We start from the raw sequence: 17,180 nt of genomic DNA on the forward strand, positions 1-17,180 counted from the left end.
TTGTTTTGCATTGAGGAAAGTTTACAGGTTTACTGACCTTCTATGTAACAAACGTGCTTTTTCCACTTTCAGTGATTATTATTCAAGTTTTAATGTTGATTCTTGCAAGTCAATGAAATGTAGAAGCATTTGAAGCTCATAATTTTTTTTATTCAGTTCACTGTATAAAACATTAAAGCTTTTATATGTAATAGTCTTGCCGTCGCAATTTCCACATGACGATCTGACTGAGCCATGCCTGAAGCCAGTATGGAACAGGCCATGCCCGAGCCTTTTTATAAACTGCAGTAAGTGACTGATTAACTGATTATTTTGTGCATGTTTTTCTCAGGAACATATCTGAAATAGTTTATATTTGCATACATAAAAAAAACTCTGTTGACATTAATGCAGTAATTAGTTGCATTCTAATGAGCTGATGGTGCAGCCGACAGCAGCGACGGTCTGCGGGTTACCAACTAATAGCATTTACTGTAAGTGAATGTGAGGTGAGGCACCCTATAGAGCGACTGTTTTGCCACATACTATAATTTACTTCCTGTGTTCTGGTGTGTGAACATTTAAGAGGACAGAGAAGATACGAAGCGGTCATTTACCAGTTGACTTCGAGCTCACACAGTACAGCAGAGAGCATTTTCACCCAGTAAAGGCAGATCTTACTTGGAACACTTGAAGCATGATGTAAACCGGAATATGATCTCAGCCACTTAGGAAGACTTAATTTCTTTAAATGCACGTCCAATTTGTCAGTTTTAAAGGCATGTAGGAAAAAGTTCCAGGAAAAAGCTCAATATTAAAACGTATTTCTTTTAAGTAATGTACAGTATTTCTAAAGCTCAATGTATTTAAAAGAGAAAAACATTTCCCAGGTCGGTCTGGTCAATGCACATGTGCATTTCAGAAGAACGCGGTTGCTGATTTAAGCATTTACATTAAAGCAGTGTTTCTCAAACTTTTTCTGCCAATTTCCCACTTTGGAGGTAGGGTAGGGGTCCGAGCCCCACCTGTCCCCATTAGCCAAAAACAAAAGGGTAATAAACTTTAGGTTCACTGTCTGTCTTGGTTTTCTCTGCTGGTGCCGAATCTTTCATTCCATGTCACAAACCTCTGACATTAAAGGTTTGCAAATAAATTGCAATTAATTAATTTTCTTACCTTTTAGGCCAAGAACTGTTTGGTAACAAGGTTTGGAACATCTAGAGAGTGATTCATGACAACATTTTTATTTTGGGTGAACTATCCCTTTAAGTGGTGGACTTTACCTGTTCTACATTTCAAGTGGCCCATATCTGTATTATACGGTCTGTGATGTCAACTAAATAAATGATGTGTTATGTAAACCTGGAGGGGCTGCTTGAATCTATAGACCCATCATATAATAAATCTTTGTTTGGGTAGGTTGATTTTATGGCCTGTTTAATTGCAACCTAGCAGATAGTCACCTTGTCAAGTTCCTAGGTTTTATTACCACAGTAATGGCATCTTAGTGCTACGGCTAATGAATGCTTTCCCTCGCCCAGACGTATCCAGCTCCGGGAGCCTTGTTTAGGCCTTTGGATACTTACCAGGGTGTACATGATTTGGTGTATTGAGTTTAGCGCTGAGATTTAATGTGCTGACCCTCATCAAATGCAAACAGTGTAATGGTTTCCTAAGCATATACCATATTTCTAAAGTGGACGGGTGATATACATGGCTGCGTCTTGCACAAAGACTCTGTAATACTCTGGGAAGGAGATTTAATGTCATTTTTAATTTGTATGATAATAGCTTACGCAAAATGCTTTTTCTGTCTTTCAGACCTCGCACTAACATGGGTATTTCATTTTACAGTCATGCATTGCACTTTTATCAAAATCAGCTTTCAGCAAATTGAATCGAGTATGCAGTGGCTTCGGGGAGTATAATTTATCAGTTTGTTTGTACCCTGGGGATTGAAATGGAAAATTGTGTCATCGTTTACAGCATCCTCATATCATTTCAGAGTTGTATTACAATCCTCTGTGGAGAAATATTAAAGAATAGTTGAGCAATTTTAGCGTTGTGGAAGTGACACTTTCAGTCAAAACTTTAAATATATTTATTACAAATATATATTGTATCGTCTATTTGACTAAACCCCTGAGTCCAGACAAACATCATTTTCTCTTTTTAAAGAGTGAAAACATGTGTTATGGATGTGACAAAAAAGAAGCACGTTTTTGAGAAACGACGTATGTTGTAGGATTTAAAAGCAATAAAATAGAGAAGGATGTCTCTTCATAGAGCACAAAACCGTTATTATATTTATATTTTCATGTGCCCATTTTTAAGTTATGTGGGCCATTATGGATGTGACTGTTTACTTATTCCCGACTGTTTAAAAGGTTAGGATTGGGATATACCTAAACTAAACCAGTTTTTAAATCCATGTAAATGTTTCTATAATTTACTTACTTTTATAGTGATAATATCTTTTTAATTAACCCAGAAGATAGCGCCACACTGGTTCCCTTCACCAAAAGCCTATGCATTTTCCCATAGAGTTTTTGAAGGTCGCAAAAATAATATCTGTGATTCAACTTGAAAAACTACACTACAGTCGCTGGTCAACGTCACCAACACCAACCATCCGACTTTTTAAAACTTTATTAAAAACTGTTCCCCGATATGTAATGAATGAATCCCACATCAATGTTTTTAAAGATGTTGTATTATTTGTGAGATTTATATGTGTGATGACGTCCCCGCCATAGGATGTAGTCGCTTTTAGCCACTTGTAAGCAACCACTGTTTTTAAGACAATGTAAAGCTTTAAAATCTTGAGTGGGCTATAAATGGTGTAATGTCATAGATTCAAATGTGAAAATATTTTGAGGTATTGTTAACCACAGACCTTATTTAACCAAAATCAGATTTAAAAAAAAACATTGACTGAGTCGATGGAACCACAAGTGCCTTGGTTTGCACAAAAAATGCATAATCTAGAGGTACTCAAATTATTGTATTTCATTATTCACGAGTGGTCTCATGCTTTTTCACCCCACTGCATATTGTTTCATTGTTCAGTTAGTTCTATACACTATTATTTAGGGCTGTGCAAAAAAAATCGATTCATAATTTTTAAAATGCGGTAATTTAAATACTCAAAAGATGTGAATAAAACATATTTTCATAATTCCACAAGCACTGAACATTCTTAACGTGAATGATATCAATACTACTAACCACTAGATATCACTTTTACAACAGGTGAATGTTTCAACAGGGAGCGAATCGTTCATTCATTGCTTATTTAACATGGCGGATGCGGGTGTATTGTCAAATGTGTTTTTAAAGTTTATATACAAGTTTGTGGCTCTTCATTTCATTTTTTGTAATCTGATGTTTACTGATCTTTTTTAGAAATATCTCTAGGATTTGTATCGAATCTATATTCATTGACTTGAATCGAATCAAGAGCTTGTGAATCGTAATCGAATCGAACCAGAACATCAGAATCGATACCCAGCCCTACTATTATTATTTCAGTTTGAGCTTTACTTTAGCTAGAATGGCTAGTCTTTCCTTTGTGTTAATTATAGTTTGATTTGATTTGATGGTGATGCCTTAGAGAGAGAGAGAGAAGCCATATTATCCATAATCCAGTCACAGCTGTCTGCGGTTTGGCAACACCACTACAGCAGGTCACAGCTAATAGCACTATATTTCATAGTGGAAAACGCCCTGCCACAACCCGCTTGATGTACGACGATGCCTACGCTTCACCCACAACCTCCCCACCATTCCTACCCATCTTCTCCCGCTTCGCTCACAAACTCATAGTCTCTCTCTCCTTCTGTTTCGCTCTGCAGTTTGACAAAGCATATGCCTACAGCATTCGCCACATGTTCGGGAAGGAAGGCAAGCGCACTGACTACACCCCCTACAGTTGCATGAAGGTGATTTTGTCAAACCCACCCAGCCAAGGCGACTACCATGGTGAGTCACAGCGAGTCAAAATGTTGATTTTAAATGCAATTGCGCCCCACGAGGCCCGCGTTCGCTTCTCTAGCGAAAAAAGCTAAATATCTTTGGATAATGACGGCGTAGTATGCAGGTGGTCTTGGATTTTTTTATATGCCCAAATTCATAGAGCCTAATTCATAACACCTGCTGTGTTTAATACATGTAACACAAAAGGTTTATCGTGTTTCTACTGTAACATTTTTCAGACACCTGATCAGACTGATCGTAAACCATTTATCACATCTTCCTCCTCCTCTTCCTCACAGGGTGCCCATTCCGCCACAGCGACCCTGAGCTACTGAAACAGAAGTTACAGTCCTATAAAGTCTCCCCCGGTGGGATCAGTCAGGTTTGTACGACCACTAAAACACACTTGAGCAGACTCAGCACACTGTGCAGAGAGAGGGGTGACCACTGGGTTAAGGGGGGTTCTTCTTTCAGTGAACTTGAAGTGCATAAAGGCCTTTATAACAACATAAATTGCCATTCATTCAAATGATTTGTTTCAAACATTATCCTTTACTCAACCACACCAAAGCCAAAATGCCAAATAATGAACAAAAAGGACGTTAATTTGACAATTAAAATGGAACAATTGTCTAATAATCTTATAAAAAGTGGTATAATTCATTTTTAACAAGGCATCCCTTGAAAAGGCCTGCCCTGCTGTACTTGTGGAATATTAATGATTCTGCTGTACTTGTGGAATATTAATGATGAAAAGCAGTAACATTCAGGATTCTCCAGTGTAATGACGGCTTCAACTCTCTGTGTTGATTACTTTGACCTTTGCTGTAACCAGTTATTTGGAGCATTCTTTAAAGTATTCTTAAAAGTCATTTCAGCTGGGGTTTTTCCGCACATTAAAGCAGCTTCAATGGGCCGGGCAATGAAAATGAGATGGTCCGGCCTGGCTGTTATGTTATAAACCTTACACACTAATGTAATTAACCGACCGGTTTTAATAAGGCCGTTAAATTCAACGCTGAAAGGCTCTTAAAGGGATAGTTCGGCGAAAACTGAATCAAGTCATCACTCACTTGCCCTCTTGTCATTTCTAAGCCGTATGACTTTCTTTTTCAGAACACAAAAGAAGATATTTTGAAGAATGTTGATAAATGGCGGTACCCATTGAGTTTGGTTTTGTGTCCATACCATAGAAGGGAATGGGTGATGGTGCTGTTCGGTTACCAACATTGTTGAAAATAGCTCCTTTGTGTTCTGCAAAAGAAAGAAAGACATACATGTTCAAAATGACAAGAGGATGAGAAATTGATGAAAGAATTTTCTTTTTGGGTGAACTGTCCCTTTAAAAAGAATGTAACATACATGAAGTCAAATGTTGCATTCTATCTGTGGTGTTAGAGTTATTAATATGAATGCATAAGTATTAAAAGGAAATCATATAGATTAATTTTCACGTGCAATCATTTTTTAATTTTGCTAAATTAGAGCAACGATAGGTGCCAACTATAGGTTTGTTTCATATAAAAGACTTGGGAATAAAAGTTGATTTCTTCTGAAGATACACTATATTGGCTTTCCAAACCTAGAAATAATCCAAACTGGATATAAATACAAGTCATGTAAAAACAGTGCTGTATGAAAATGTTTCCACTGTAAGGTGCGCTGATTTTAGCCCTGCATGGTTCGTCCGGTACTGTACCTCCCACAGTGCAGTTGAGGGAAATGGCTGATGGCTGCCTAATGCAGTCCGACATGCAAGCCCACGGGTAGCACATTTCCAATCCAATTAAATTCATAATTTCATCGGAGACCCCAAGCAGTGTCCTTGTAAACTCAGAGTGTTCGGTGAGCCTTAGACCTGTGGGTGTGTGAAGCAACAGCTTGATGTTCACCCCAGGAGCTCTCTCAGCACGTGGCCCTCTCGCCGCAGAGCCTGCCCAGTGCGCTGGATAATTAAAAAGCGCAGAAAATGTGAAAAGCCTGGGCAGTAGGGTGATTTAGAATGCTGAACGTCAACCTTCTCACTTAACATGTCTGTTGACAGTGTGACATTGAAGTCAAAAGGGAGAGACTCTAGTGGGGGAGAGAGAAACTGCAGTGGCTCTCAGTAAGATCCAGTCCCAGTGTAGCTCCTCCCTCCGAGAGAGAAGATTAAACGTGTGCCACGGGTCGAACAGTTGAGGTGGATGCTGGAACATGTGTAGGTCATGGCTGTCTTTGATGGATTTAATCCCAGCGTGCACATCATGCCATGCACGCTTATTAGTAAACCACCATCCACAACCTAAGAATAAGTTTGTTAACCACAGGTTGTTGGTTTGGCAAGAGGCGCTCAGGTTGTAATACATAATTGTAATTTGTTTTCAGGGAAGATGCTAAGCAACAAGTTTTACATTTGTAGATGTATGCTGTATTTTATGTGATGTTCGTGATCATGTCTTTTCCATGACACATACAGGGATAATTGTCACAAAATGTATAATGATGATGTTGGGCAAACTCCAAAAACGTCAAATATATTTTTCTAAGTCATGAAAGCAATGGGAACATTATAATATTGAATTTGTCATTATTAGTGAATAACTGATATAAATTGTGACCCTGTTTGTGAAAACCAGGCTTAATTCTGAATCTAGTTTTGAGATTTGTAGCCACAAAGTTAACATGGCCTTAGTCAATATTAAAGAATGTTATTTTTAGTGTGTAGGATGATTTTATGTAGAAAACGCTGAATCGGAAACCAAAAATGACCTTTTCTGGGTTTTCACATGCAGTGTTACAATTATGGATTTCATGGTGGTGACTATTAGATGATCATTGCTTAGAAACAAAACGGGGCAGATTCTGTAAAAACCTTCATTTGTACAGTATTTCACAGAAATAATAATTGCACACAGGTTTGGAACAGCATAGTAAATGAGATTAAATAATGCAGAAATTGTTACCTTTAAATATTCCTTGAAATGTAATACACAACAAAACCTTTGCTTTGAACCTTAAATATGGGGTAACACACTCAGTTTCTCATATTCATCTTGAGTAGCCTACATATACAGAAGTATTGCATACGTCGTATCTTCGAAGAGTATTTAGTTTAATCAAAATTTATATTTAATGGGATAGTTCACTCAAAATGAAAGTTCTGTCGTCATTTACTCACCCTCAGATTATTCCAATTTCTTTGCTCTGCTAAACACAAAGGAAAATATTTAGAAGAATGTCAGTAACCAAACAGATCTCACCCTCATTGACTGCCATAATAGGCAAAATAAATACTATGGGAGTCAATGGAGGGTGAGATCGGTTTGGTTACTGACATTCTTCCAAATAACTCTTTGTGTTTAGCAGAACAAATAATTTTATACAGGTTTTGAACAACCGGAGGATAATTAAATGGTGACAGAATGATCCTTTTTCAGTTCTGGGACATCATTCTGTGTTCAACGGAACAAAGACATTCATACAGTTTTGAAACAACCTGAGAGTGAGTAAAAGATGAATTTTTACTATCCCTTTAACTTCATTAAACCCCTGCTTGGTGTTGTGCGGTATATATTACCTTTGCAGCATTCAGGTAGCTTTTGTCTCTGGAGTTAGGTGTCGGATGATGTTGGCTTTCACCTTTAAATCCATGTATTATGTATTTCTGCTCCTGCCAATATGTTAGTTGAGGTGGAAAGCCATTCTTTACCACTGGGAATACATGGTGTTAAAAGCTTCACCCGAGGGGAGGTCTAAGCGAAAAAAGAAAAGGGAGGGAAGCAAGTTGTAAAAAGCTTCTCTGTCTCTATTGAGCTATTTGATGGCATTTTACCTTGGTGTCTCACCTGAAACCTCATAAACGTTTGCCGCGTCAGTGTTTTTAGGGAAGGAGCGCAATGCTTTTTAACAGTGCTATTCATAAGTATTGTTTAGCAAAGACTCTTAGATATTGATTTGACATTTGGGCTAATGCTTTTACCTGTTTTATGGAGCAAGGAATACTAGTGACACAGCTGGGTAATGTGCCTTACAAATTGTGCTTGAATTCAACAGTTTTTGTATTTTTAAAGGGACAGGCTTTTTTTGTGTTGAAGTATGTGCATATGAAATGTATCAGACACCGTGAACGACTGGTTTTCATCGTCGTCACGTTAAAAATAGCTTCAAAGACATATATATTCAAAGCCATTATTTGTGTTTGCATGTAGTGCTTATGTAGCTGACTTCAGATCCTAGGGACATACATTTCAGACAATGTCAATTTCTCTCAATCGTTATCACTGTTACTACTTCTCACCTTCTCTTTTATCCCTCTTGTCTCTCTGTCTCTCGCTCACAGATTCTGGAGCTGGTCAAGGGAATGCACTATCAGCTGGCCTGCCAGAAGTACTTTGAGCTGACACACAATGTAAGGATGCTTTTCTTTTTGGTCTGCTGTAATTGGCCCCGCCTTTGTCAGCTCAGGGACAGCCCTGAAACTCGCTGCCAAGCCACTGCGGTCACGTCCGACGTTAGCTGACACAGCAGTTTCATTTTCATAGCTTAATGATAAAGATTCATTAGACTTTCGGCTACAGGTTACATGAATGTAGTTTTGATTAATCTTAAACTTTTTAATGAGTACCAGGAGTTTCAGTCCAATCCAGTCATTAAAATTTCCACAACATGTTTTAAGAGGAATATAATAGCTGTGCGTTCAGTGCAAGAGAGCGTAAACTCCTATATGAAACGCTGAATGCGGTGAATCATTTCTTTTTGTGTTCGGATTGCCCTTTTAGATTGGACTCGGGGCTGTGCGGTTTCAATATGCTTTCTTTTGACAGGGCCATAATAACAGTGGATTTATGGGTCTGAGGGTGTTGAAAAAGCAAATGATTACAGCTCTATTTCAGCAGTTATCTAATGGGTTTCTTCAGATTTCGCATGGTATTTTTATATCGCAGACAGTGGAAGTGACTCTCGCAGCAACCTTTCTGTATTTTATTCATTTCTCGTGGAGTAGGGAAGCGTTTCGGAGCAATGTCAGTCAGGATTACCTAAGTGACATCTGCGCTCTGTCCTTCTGCTAAAAACGCAGGCCGACTGACATGTCGAGAATGAAAATGCACACACACCCACACCACACGAACAGGTGCTATCTGCCGGGTGACAGGTTAGTATGAAGGGGGGGGAGAAAAGACAGCTTTGGATGTGAAAGCGAGTGGGTAAACCTTTCAAATGTTTGTCATCAGTGTGTCGCCAGATGGATTTTAAACAGGGAGGCTTTGGTTACAAGCCTTGCAAAGTATTTATTTATGCGACGGACGAATTCACGAGCCGCCTATTTTTCGCCGTCTAGCAGAAGCAATTAGACACCTTTGTGATCTTAAACCTCTGGATGTTTATCAAGCTGATGTAAAAAAAATGTGTAGCATAAGTCCCTCAAACGCAAATCTCAGCATGCAGTTAAAATGGTGTGCTGTTGCTCGCGCCGCCGTTGACGGCTTCGTTGCATGTCGAGACAAGTAAATCAAAGAGTGTGTGTATAAATTCCTAATCTCCTGCACGACTGGATTTATTCCCTCAATAAGAAAGGTTTATAACAGTGTTTGTGTCTGCACCATCCCTCCTTTAATGCCATAATGCACTCAAAGTGTCATTGATGGGATATAATGGCTTTTAATGGCTCCCTGTGAAATAGCAGTGCCTTCGCCGTCCAAGGGCATCATTTAGCTCGTGGACCCCGGGGCCCCCGGGGGTCATTGCAGATGACTAATAGCCTCCAGCCAAACTGCGTGAGCAGATTATGATGCTGCAGAGGGAATAAGTTGGTCTTTCTGATGAACAGCCTACAATAACATGATTTGAGAGATAAACCCCCCACCACCCCAATGAAAATCACATCTCGCAAATTCATGACTCATAATTTTGGGTCAGCGAAAGAAGGAAGTGATGACGTTAATGGGGCAGTAAAACATCGTCGGTGGTGCTTCTGTGGATCCCCGACACCGAAATCATCTCGGACCCAAATCCAGGCTCGCTAGGCCTCAACAAAAGAGACTTAAATCACTGCCGTACGTGCCCCCCGCTTCCACAGCCGCGACACATAACAAATAGACGCTGGCGTTCCTGCCTCCATCGCAGCATTTATTTAAAGGTCAAAATGTAATACTTCACTGATGAAATATTTACACAACGGCAATAAATCATACAATAGAGAGAATAATGAAACGCAGGAGAGGAGCAGAAGGTCTCAGAAATGAGCTTGTTGGATCTACTGGATTGATTCCTTTCTCGGCCTCGTCTTGAATTCCTTCATGTTTATGCATTTTTCAATGGCTACAGAGTAGCCGGCCGCGGACGGTCCACCGTAATGCGGTAACTCAGAAATTGATGCGTAATAGATCTTTCAGTCCACAACTTAACAAGCGTAGGGACCCCGGCGCACTCGTCTCCCAGAGGCGGACCGGCTTTGATTCATGAGGAGCGTCAGGGGCGTGCTGTGTCTGAAGCATAATTAAACAGCCATATCCTCTGCACTTTAAAGCAAATGAATTGGATGACGTCGTGATGCAGCTTTCAGGAAGCCATCAGAGACTTAAACTTGCTTTGATTTAACAACCAAGTTTGAAAGGAGGTAGTGATCTTGTCTGTCTGTCAACTTGTGAATGAGGTAAATGCACCAAGTGCTCTAACATGCATGGTATAGCACTTAAAATAAATATTTTAGGTTAGATTACATCGGTTTTTGACAGCATTTGTGTTACAATGTTGATTGTTGCAGAAACTAATTTATACTTTAGTTAGGGGCGTCACAGTTACAGTAAAGCACTCATAATTGAGTTAAATGAAGCAACACGATGAACATGAAAATACGTACAGTAGAAAGGCTTATGTGCATAGATCTGTAGTCCTACCGTAATAATGACATTAGAGTTATTCAGAATGCAGCATAATACATTCTTTAATTCATCTCATTATTCAATTGTGACAAATACAAGCTTCACTTTTGAGCTTTAAGAACCTGAAAAGTGTCCGGTCCTTTCCATTGTACTGTAACCGAAGAACAAGTCAATTATTTTTATACACCGATTGACTTTATGCTCCAAATGCCGCTAACATTCATTGAACATCCAGAACATTCCTTTAAACCGTTACCTGCTAAACGTCATCATTGTCCAATCGTCTGATTCTGTCTTATGTTGCCTGAACATCATTTCTCATTACAGATCGAGGATGCTGGGTTTTCTCTTAATCACCCCAACCTGTACTTTACCGAGAGTCAGAAGTTTCTCAGTGGAGGCATCAAGAAAGAAATTGAGACGACCCAAAGAAGTCAAGAAAATGTGTCAAGTAATGCACCCAACATGCCCCGACCTCCTCCAGCGGACTCTAAACAGACCCATGAGGAGATGGGAGATTTAGACTCGTTCTTCCAGGATGAATAATTGTTGATGTGGGTGTGATTAACAGACCTGCTGGGTTATTTTAAACCATAGTTGGGTCAAATATGGAGAGAAGCAGTGCTTGGGTTTTATATGACTCTGTGCTGGGTTTTAGTTACGCAACCATGAGTTAAACAACCAGGATAGGTTAAATTAAAACGTGTACATATTTACCCATCCATGGGTTTAAAACAACTTGACATATTGTAGAGTGTGTTTGATACAAATAATATTTACAATATTAAAATGTTAGTTGAAGCTTGTTGATGTACTATTCCTTTTGGTAATGGAAACAATTTTTTAATCACCTGCTTTTAAAAATTGAATAAAATTGCTTTTGAATAAATACATAATAAACTTATTTCTGTAAAATCCTTTGAATGAAGTTATTTCTAGCTTTAAACTAGTTAGGAGTCTCTAATCATCTCGCTACTATGTCTCTCCATCTTGCTTCAGTTATGTCTCAATTATTTTGAGGAAAAGGGATTTCAGATCTTACATTGTTGCATTTATGCATATGGCAGATGCTTTTATCCAAAGCAACCTGCTGTGCATTCAACCTATACATTTGATATAAAACCTGTGACATTAGCATTGCAAGTGCCATGCTCTACCAGTCGAGCTAGAGGAACAGAACAGTCTATACCGAAAGAGAAATAGCTGCCGATTCAGTTGCCGGGTACTGCTACACTTGATAGTCACCATAGGAGAATAAAAATGCGGTATGTGGAATTTTGATGTGGAATACCTTGAACCAGCTTCTTAATTCACAGCTCCAAACTTGTTAAATGTAATAAGGATTATTTTGGTCATAGAAAACCTTTATGAGAGTAAAAGCTTTTTCTTCTGTTACATCAAAGTGTCTTCAAGGACGTATATTGATGTAGATTTTTGGCCTCGCAGGAGGTGCTTCACACGTTTCAATCTGGCTCTTGTATAAAAGCTATCTGTAAACCCTTCATCCTCACTTCTGACTCGAAGAATAATTGCACTTGAAATGAACATTTATTTTGAATGTCAAGCGTCATTAAGGTTAGCAGCATTTGTTCTTCATCTGCCACGAACGTTATTTCTGAATGTCTGTCGTGGGGCTGCGGTTGCTTTGCAGTGGTGTACTGCTTCTCTATATGCAGACGTGTCCTTGAATGCTGAAATATGCCGTTTACATGATCAAAACCCACCATGGTTTCCTTCTCTTGCTTCCTCCACAATGCTTTGGTTCTTGCCTCCTTCCATAGCTTGTACCCCGGACACACTTACATGTTGAATTAGAGGCAATTAGAGGCACCATAGCGTTAGGTTTGCATTGTGAATGCGAATGGGTCCCCTCGGTAGGGCAAAGACAAGTAATACCATTAAGGGACAAATTCAATGAATGCTCCTACCGTTGAGTGCATATGGTTTCGGCCCAATTGTTATTCTTCAAATGTATGCACGGTTCTTTGTTATTCCAGATTATGAATGAATCACTAAAACGTCCAGCGGTTTCTCCGTCCTGAAGTAATGGCCTCGTAGGCGAGACTAACAATTTGCTGTCAAAAGAATAACCCCTTGAAATTCAGCCCAATTCGTCTCGGTGCATAATGGTCAATAGTATTACACCTGTCGTTAAATACACATGCTTTTCAATTGACCTCAATTCCAATTGCAGGCTCTCAAATTTTAAAACGCATCATAAACTCTATTGATGTGTTGACTGTGGCATAAACCATGCCAAGATCACAAGTTTTATTTCAAGGAAACATACCTGATGAAATGAAGTCCCTTTGTATAAAAGCATCTTCCATGCTTAATGACAGACCGTATACTGTAAGGTTTATTTTTTATGACCTTAGGCCATATGGGCTGTGAGGCGTGTCGTGAGCTACAGTAGTGTTGGGTTTGCTTCAATCCTTCACCCCGTCACACTAGCTGAATTAAATTAGCTTTGGAGTTTAAAAATGGAGCTTGACAGACAAGGGATTAGTGCAAAATAATATGCATCTGGATATAAGCAGCGCACAGCTGCGGTGTTGTCAGCAAGAGACCTTCATGTTTAATACTTGCTGAAGCTTGACTGCGTTTGACAAAGCTATAGACTTCCTCTGTCTTGCATCAGTTCCCAGTACTCTGCTGCTTCTGTCTTCATAAAATAGATTTGCTATTATTAGCCATATTAGAGCAGACTAGGGCAAAATTCAGTTGTGGATGGGAAATTGGAATTGGATTGACCTTACCACACACAGGATGTTGAAGTAGAATAACAGGAGTTTATTAAATTGCAATTTAAATAAATTGGGCACAGTCACACGATGAATGAACTGAATTAGTTTTACATGAGTTTTGACAAGAATGATATTCAGTTGAACTAATTGTGCCTATTTTGATCCTTTTTTAGCCGTAGTTCGTTTAGATTGTCATTTAGCTTTTATCCAAAGCGACTTACAAAGAATTCAGGGAGCAATAAGCGATATGTCATACAAAGAAGTTTTGGTATTGTTATGTCAAAGAAATTATATGTTCTCTAAATTAAATAGAAATTTCTTATTTCAATTCAATTTTATTTTATTTATACCGCTTTTCACAGTTTTCATTGTTGCAAAGCAGCATAATATAAATCATAATATAATTCTTTATAAAAATAATACTAGGGCAAAAATGTTATGTACACTGATCAGAAGCTATAAATTATTCAATCTTATTCAGTATATTTAATTTAGGAATATGATTATTTTAAATATTGTTATCAGGACTAGCAAAATAATATTTGCACTAATACAAAAACGTGTGGAAAGAATATATTTGTTAAAATATTTTAACGTGCATGCGTGTTGTTAAACGAAAGTTTATATTTTATATAAACGTATTAAACTAAATCAGCAGTCTCCTAATGAGTAACGGTGGCAAGGAACCAAAACTTCACTATAGATGTACTGTATATGTGGTTAGTGGAGAAAATAAACCTTGGGGGAGGCCAGACTCAACCGGGAGAGCCAGTTCTCCTCTGGCATATTAAAATAGAACTGCTGCAACTACAGAGAAAATAATCTCTCTAAACTGTGAGATTCATCTGAAATTGTTCGCAAGGCTAGTTAGTGAAAAGAGGAAAGAACTAGTGAGTTAACCGTGTTATCGCTGTTATAATTCAACTTATTGTCTGTCATTTCTTATTTTAAATTCTTTCAAACTAATTTCTTAAAGTCTTACTGTCAGAGCCATCAAAATTGAAATCAATTTTTTACATGTTTTATGTAGTTTATATGAGATACAAAATGAATAAATAAATAAAACATAGTGGCTTTACAAGGAGTATATACACTCACCAAAAGGATTATTAGGAACACCATACTAATACTGTGTTTGACCCCTTTCGCCTTCAGAACTGCCTTAATTCTACGTGACATTGATTTAACAAGGTGCTGAAAGTAGCCATCAGAGGATGGGTACATGGTGGTCATAAAGGAATGGACATGGTCAGAAACAATGCTCAGGTAGGCTGTGGCATTTAAAAGATGCCCAATTGGCACTAAGGGGCCTAAAGTGAGCTAAGAAAACATCCCCCACACCATTACACCACCACCACCAGCCTGCACAGTGGTAACAAGGCATGATGGATCCATGTTCTCATTCTGTTTACGCCAATATCTGACTCTACCATCTGAATGTCTCAACAGAAATCGAGACTCAGGCAACATTTTTCCAGTCTTCAACTGTCCAATTTTGGTGAGCTCGTGCAAATTGTAGCCTCTTTTTCCTATTTGTAGTGGAGATGAGTGGTACCTGGTGGGGTCTTCTATTGTTGTAGCCCATCCGCCTCAAGGTTGTGCATGTTGTGGCTTCACAAATGCTTTGCTGCATACCTCGGTTGTAACGATTGGATATTTCAGTCAAAGTTGCTCTTCTATCAGCTTGAATCAGTCGGCCCATTCTCTTCTGACCTCTAGCATCAACAGGGCATTTTCTGCCACAGGACTGCCGCATACTGGATGTTTTTCCCTTTTCACACCATTCTTTGTAAACTCTCGAAATGGTTGTGCGTGAAAATCCCAGTAACTGAGCAGATTGTGAAATACTCAGACCGGCCCGTCTGGCACCAACAACCAGGCCACGTTCAAAATTGCTTAAATCACCTTTCTTTCCCATTCGGACATTCAGTTTGGAGTTCAGGAGATTGTCTTGACCCGGACCACACCCCTAAATGCATTGAAGCAACTGCCATGTGATTGGTTGATTAGATAATTGCATTAATGAGAAATTGAACAGGTGTTCCTGTCAGTCAGTTCATTTCACAATCGGAGTGCACACTCTTGCACTCCAGAGTATATTCCAGTGGGAGGCCAATTTGGGATGTGCATCTAACAGCATAATTCATTCAATGCCGTGCCTGTTCATGCTTAAAAGCAGTGATGCCTTTTACCTTCCTGCATGTAGGGATAATTTTTCTCCATTTATCTTAAGAAAGTGAGATAAATGGGTTCTTCTGTTTACATGTGTTCATCTGTGTATTGTGGTGCGCCGAATGCAATTTTAATGATCTTTTTTATTTTAGAAGCGCAGTATTTTTTCACGTGCTTGCATTTTTAAGGTAACTTAAATCTGTTCTCATTCGTTCCAGTATTTCAGCGCATTTAGCAAATTGTAATAGAGCAACATAAGGGTTACATTTAAAAGGGAACTCGCGTTTAAAGAAACGTGCTCATTGGTTTATGTAAAACGTGACCTTGCTGAGTTGAAGGGTGTAGAGCGTATGGTCCTCTGTGGGAACCTAGAGGTCTCGTGCCACTGGATGGTAATTAGTTCCATTTGTCAGTCCTTCATGAGGTTAATATCTGAGAATGGCCAGTCTCAGACTGGGACAGATGCAGTTGGCTGCATGGGGTAATAGAAGTACTTCCCCTGACCTTACTCTGTGCTTTACATGTTTTTAAAAGGTTTAACTGAATCTCTGGAAAATGTTTGTGTGAATTTTATCTCAGTAGGTACGGTACAACAGAACCGATTAAACATTCAAAACGGTTTTGTAGGGTATTTCTGATGCAACCCTCACATGAGTTTTTTTTTTGCCACATGCTATTACATTTTTTTTACATTCAAGACATTGAAAGAAAATGTGCAGTATTAAAGCTTTTTGTCTTGGGTTCTGGCCATCTGTATGGTTCTGTAGTAGGAAACATTGACAAAAGTCACTTTGAGCAGATTCACACATTTCATATTTACTGTCACTCCTCTGAGAAACATATGACAAACACTGATGACTCATCTTGCACAAATCCTCTTTAGAATGAGAATTCAGCTGACACTAAAACCCAACCTTCAAAGTAGCTAAATAATTGCACCTTGTTTTTTTAATGAGCAAGCTTTGATGTACACTTCATCTTACTGTATTCAGGGAACAGCTCACCCAAAAATAAAAAGGTTCTCATTCTCTAGTTGTTCCAAATCTGTAAAAATGAATTTGTTTTGATGAACACAGAGAAAGATATTTGGAAGAAAGCTTGTAACTAAACAGTTCTTGGACCCCATTGACTACCATAGTAGGAAAATGTAATCTCTATATTTTGCGTTCATTTGAACACAAAAGAAGATATTTTGAAGAATGTAGGACAGCAAACAGTTTTGGGCCACTTTTGACTACCATTGTCACTTGTCCTACTAGTCAATGGGGTCCAAGAAGTTTGGTTTCTACCAAATATCAAGCATTCTCCCAAATATCTTTCGGTGCAGATTCATACAGATTCTGAAAAACTCAAAGGTGCTAAATGATGACGGATTTTTATTTTTGGGTGAACCGGAAATACGCAGTAAAGAAAAATGCCTGTCAATCTTTTAATTTGAAAAGTT

The 17,180-nt window shown here is 38.7% G+C and overlaps 1 protein-coding gene across 2 annotated transcripts in view; it reads left to right on the forward strand.

The window, feature by feature from the left end:
• prim2 (DNA primase subunit 2) overlaps positions 1-11,735 on the forward strand; it is a 43,337-nt gene extending 31,602 nt beyond the window's left edge. For both annotated transcript variants that reach the window (XM_079472384.1, XM_079472385.1), the window contains exons 11-14: positions 3,834-3,960; positions 4,254-4,336; positions 8,276-8,344; positions 11,145-11,735. In XM_079472384.1, the coding sequence (XP_079328510.1) occupies positions 3,834-3,960; positions 4,254-4,336; positions 8,276-8,344; positions 11,145-11,363 (498 nt within the window). In that variant the 3' untranslated portion in view covers positions 11,364-11,735. The remainder of the gene's footprint in view (positions 1-3,833; positions 3,961-4,253; positions 4,337-8,275; positions 8,345-11,144) is intronic.
• The last annotated feature ends 5,445 nt before the right edge of the window (positions 11,736-17,180 follow it).

Source organism: Barbatula barbatula, assembly GCF_947034865.1.
Source record: "Barbatula barbatula genome assembly, chromosome: 14".
Classification (NCBI taxonomy): domain Eukaryota; kingdom Metazoa; phylum Chordata; class Actinopteri; order Cypriniformes; family Nemacheilidae; genus Barbatula; species Barbatula barbatula.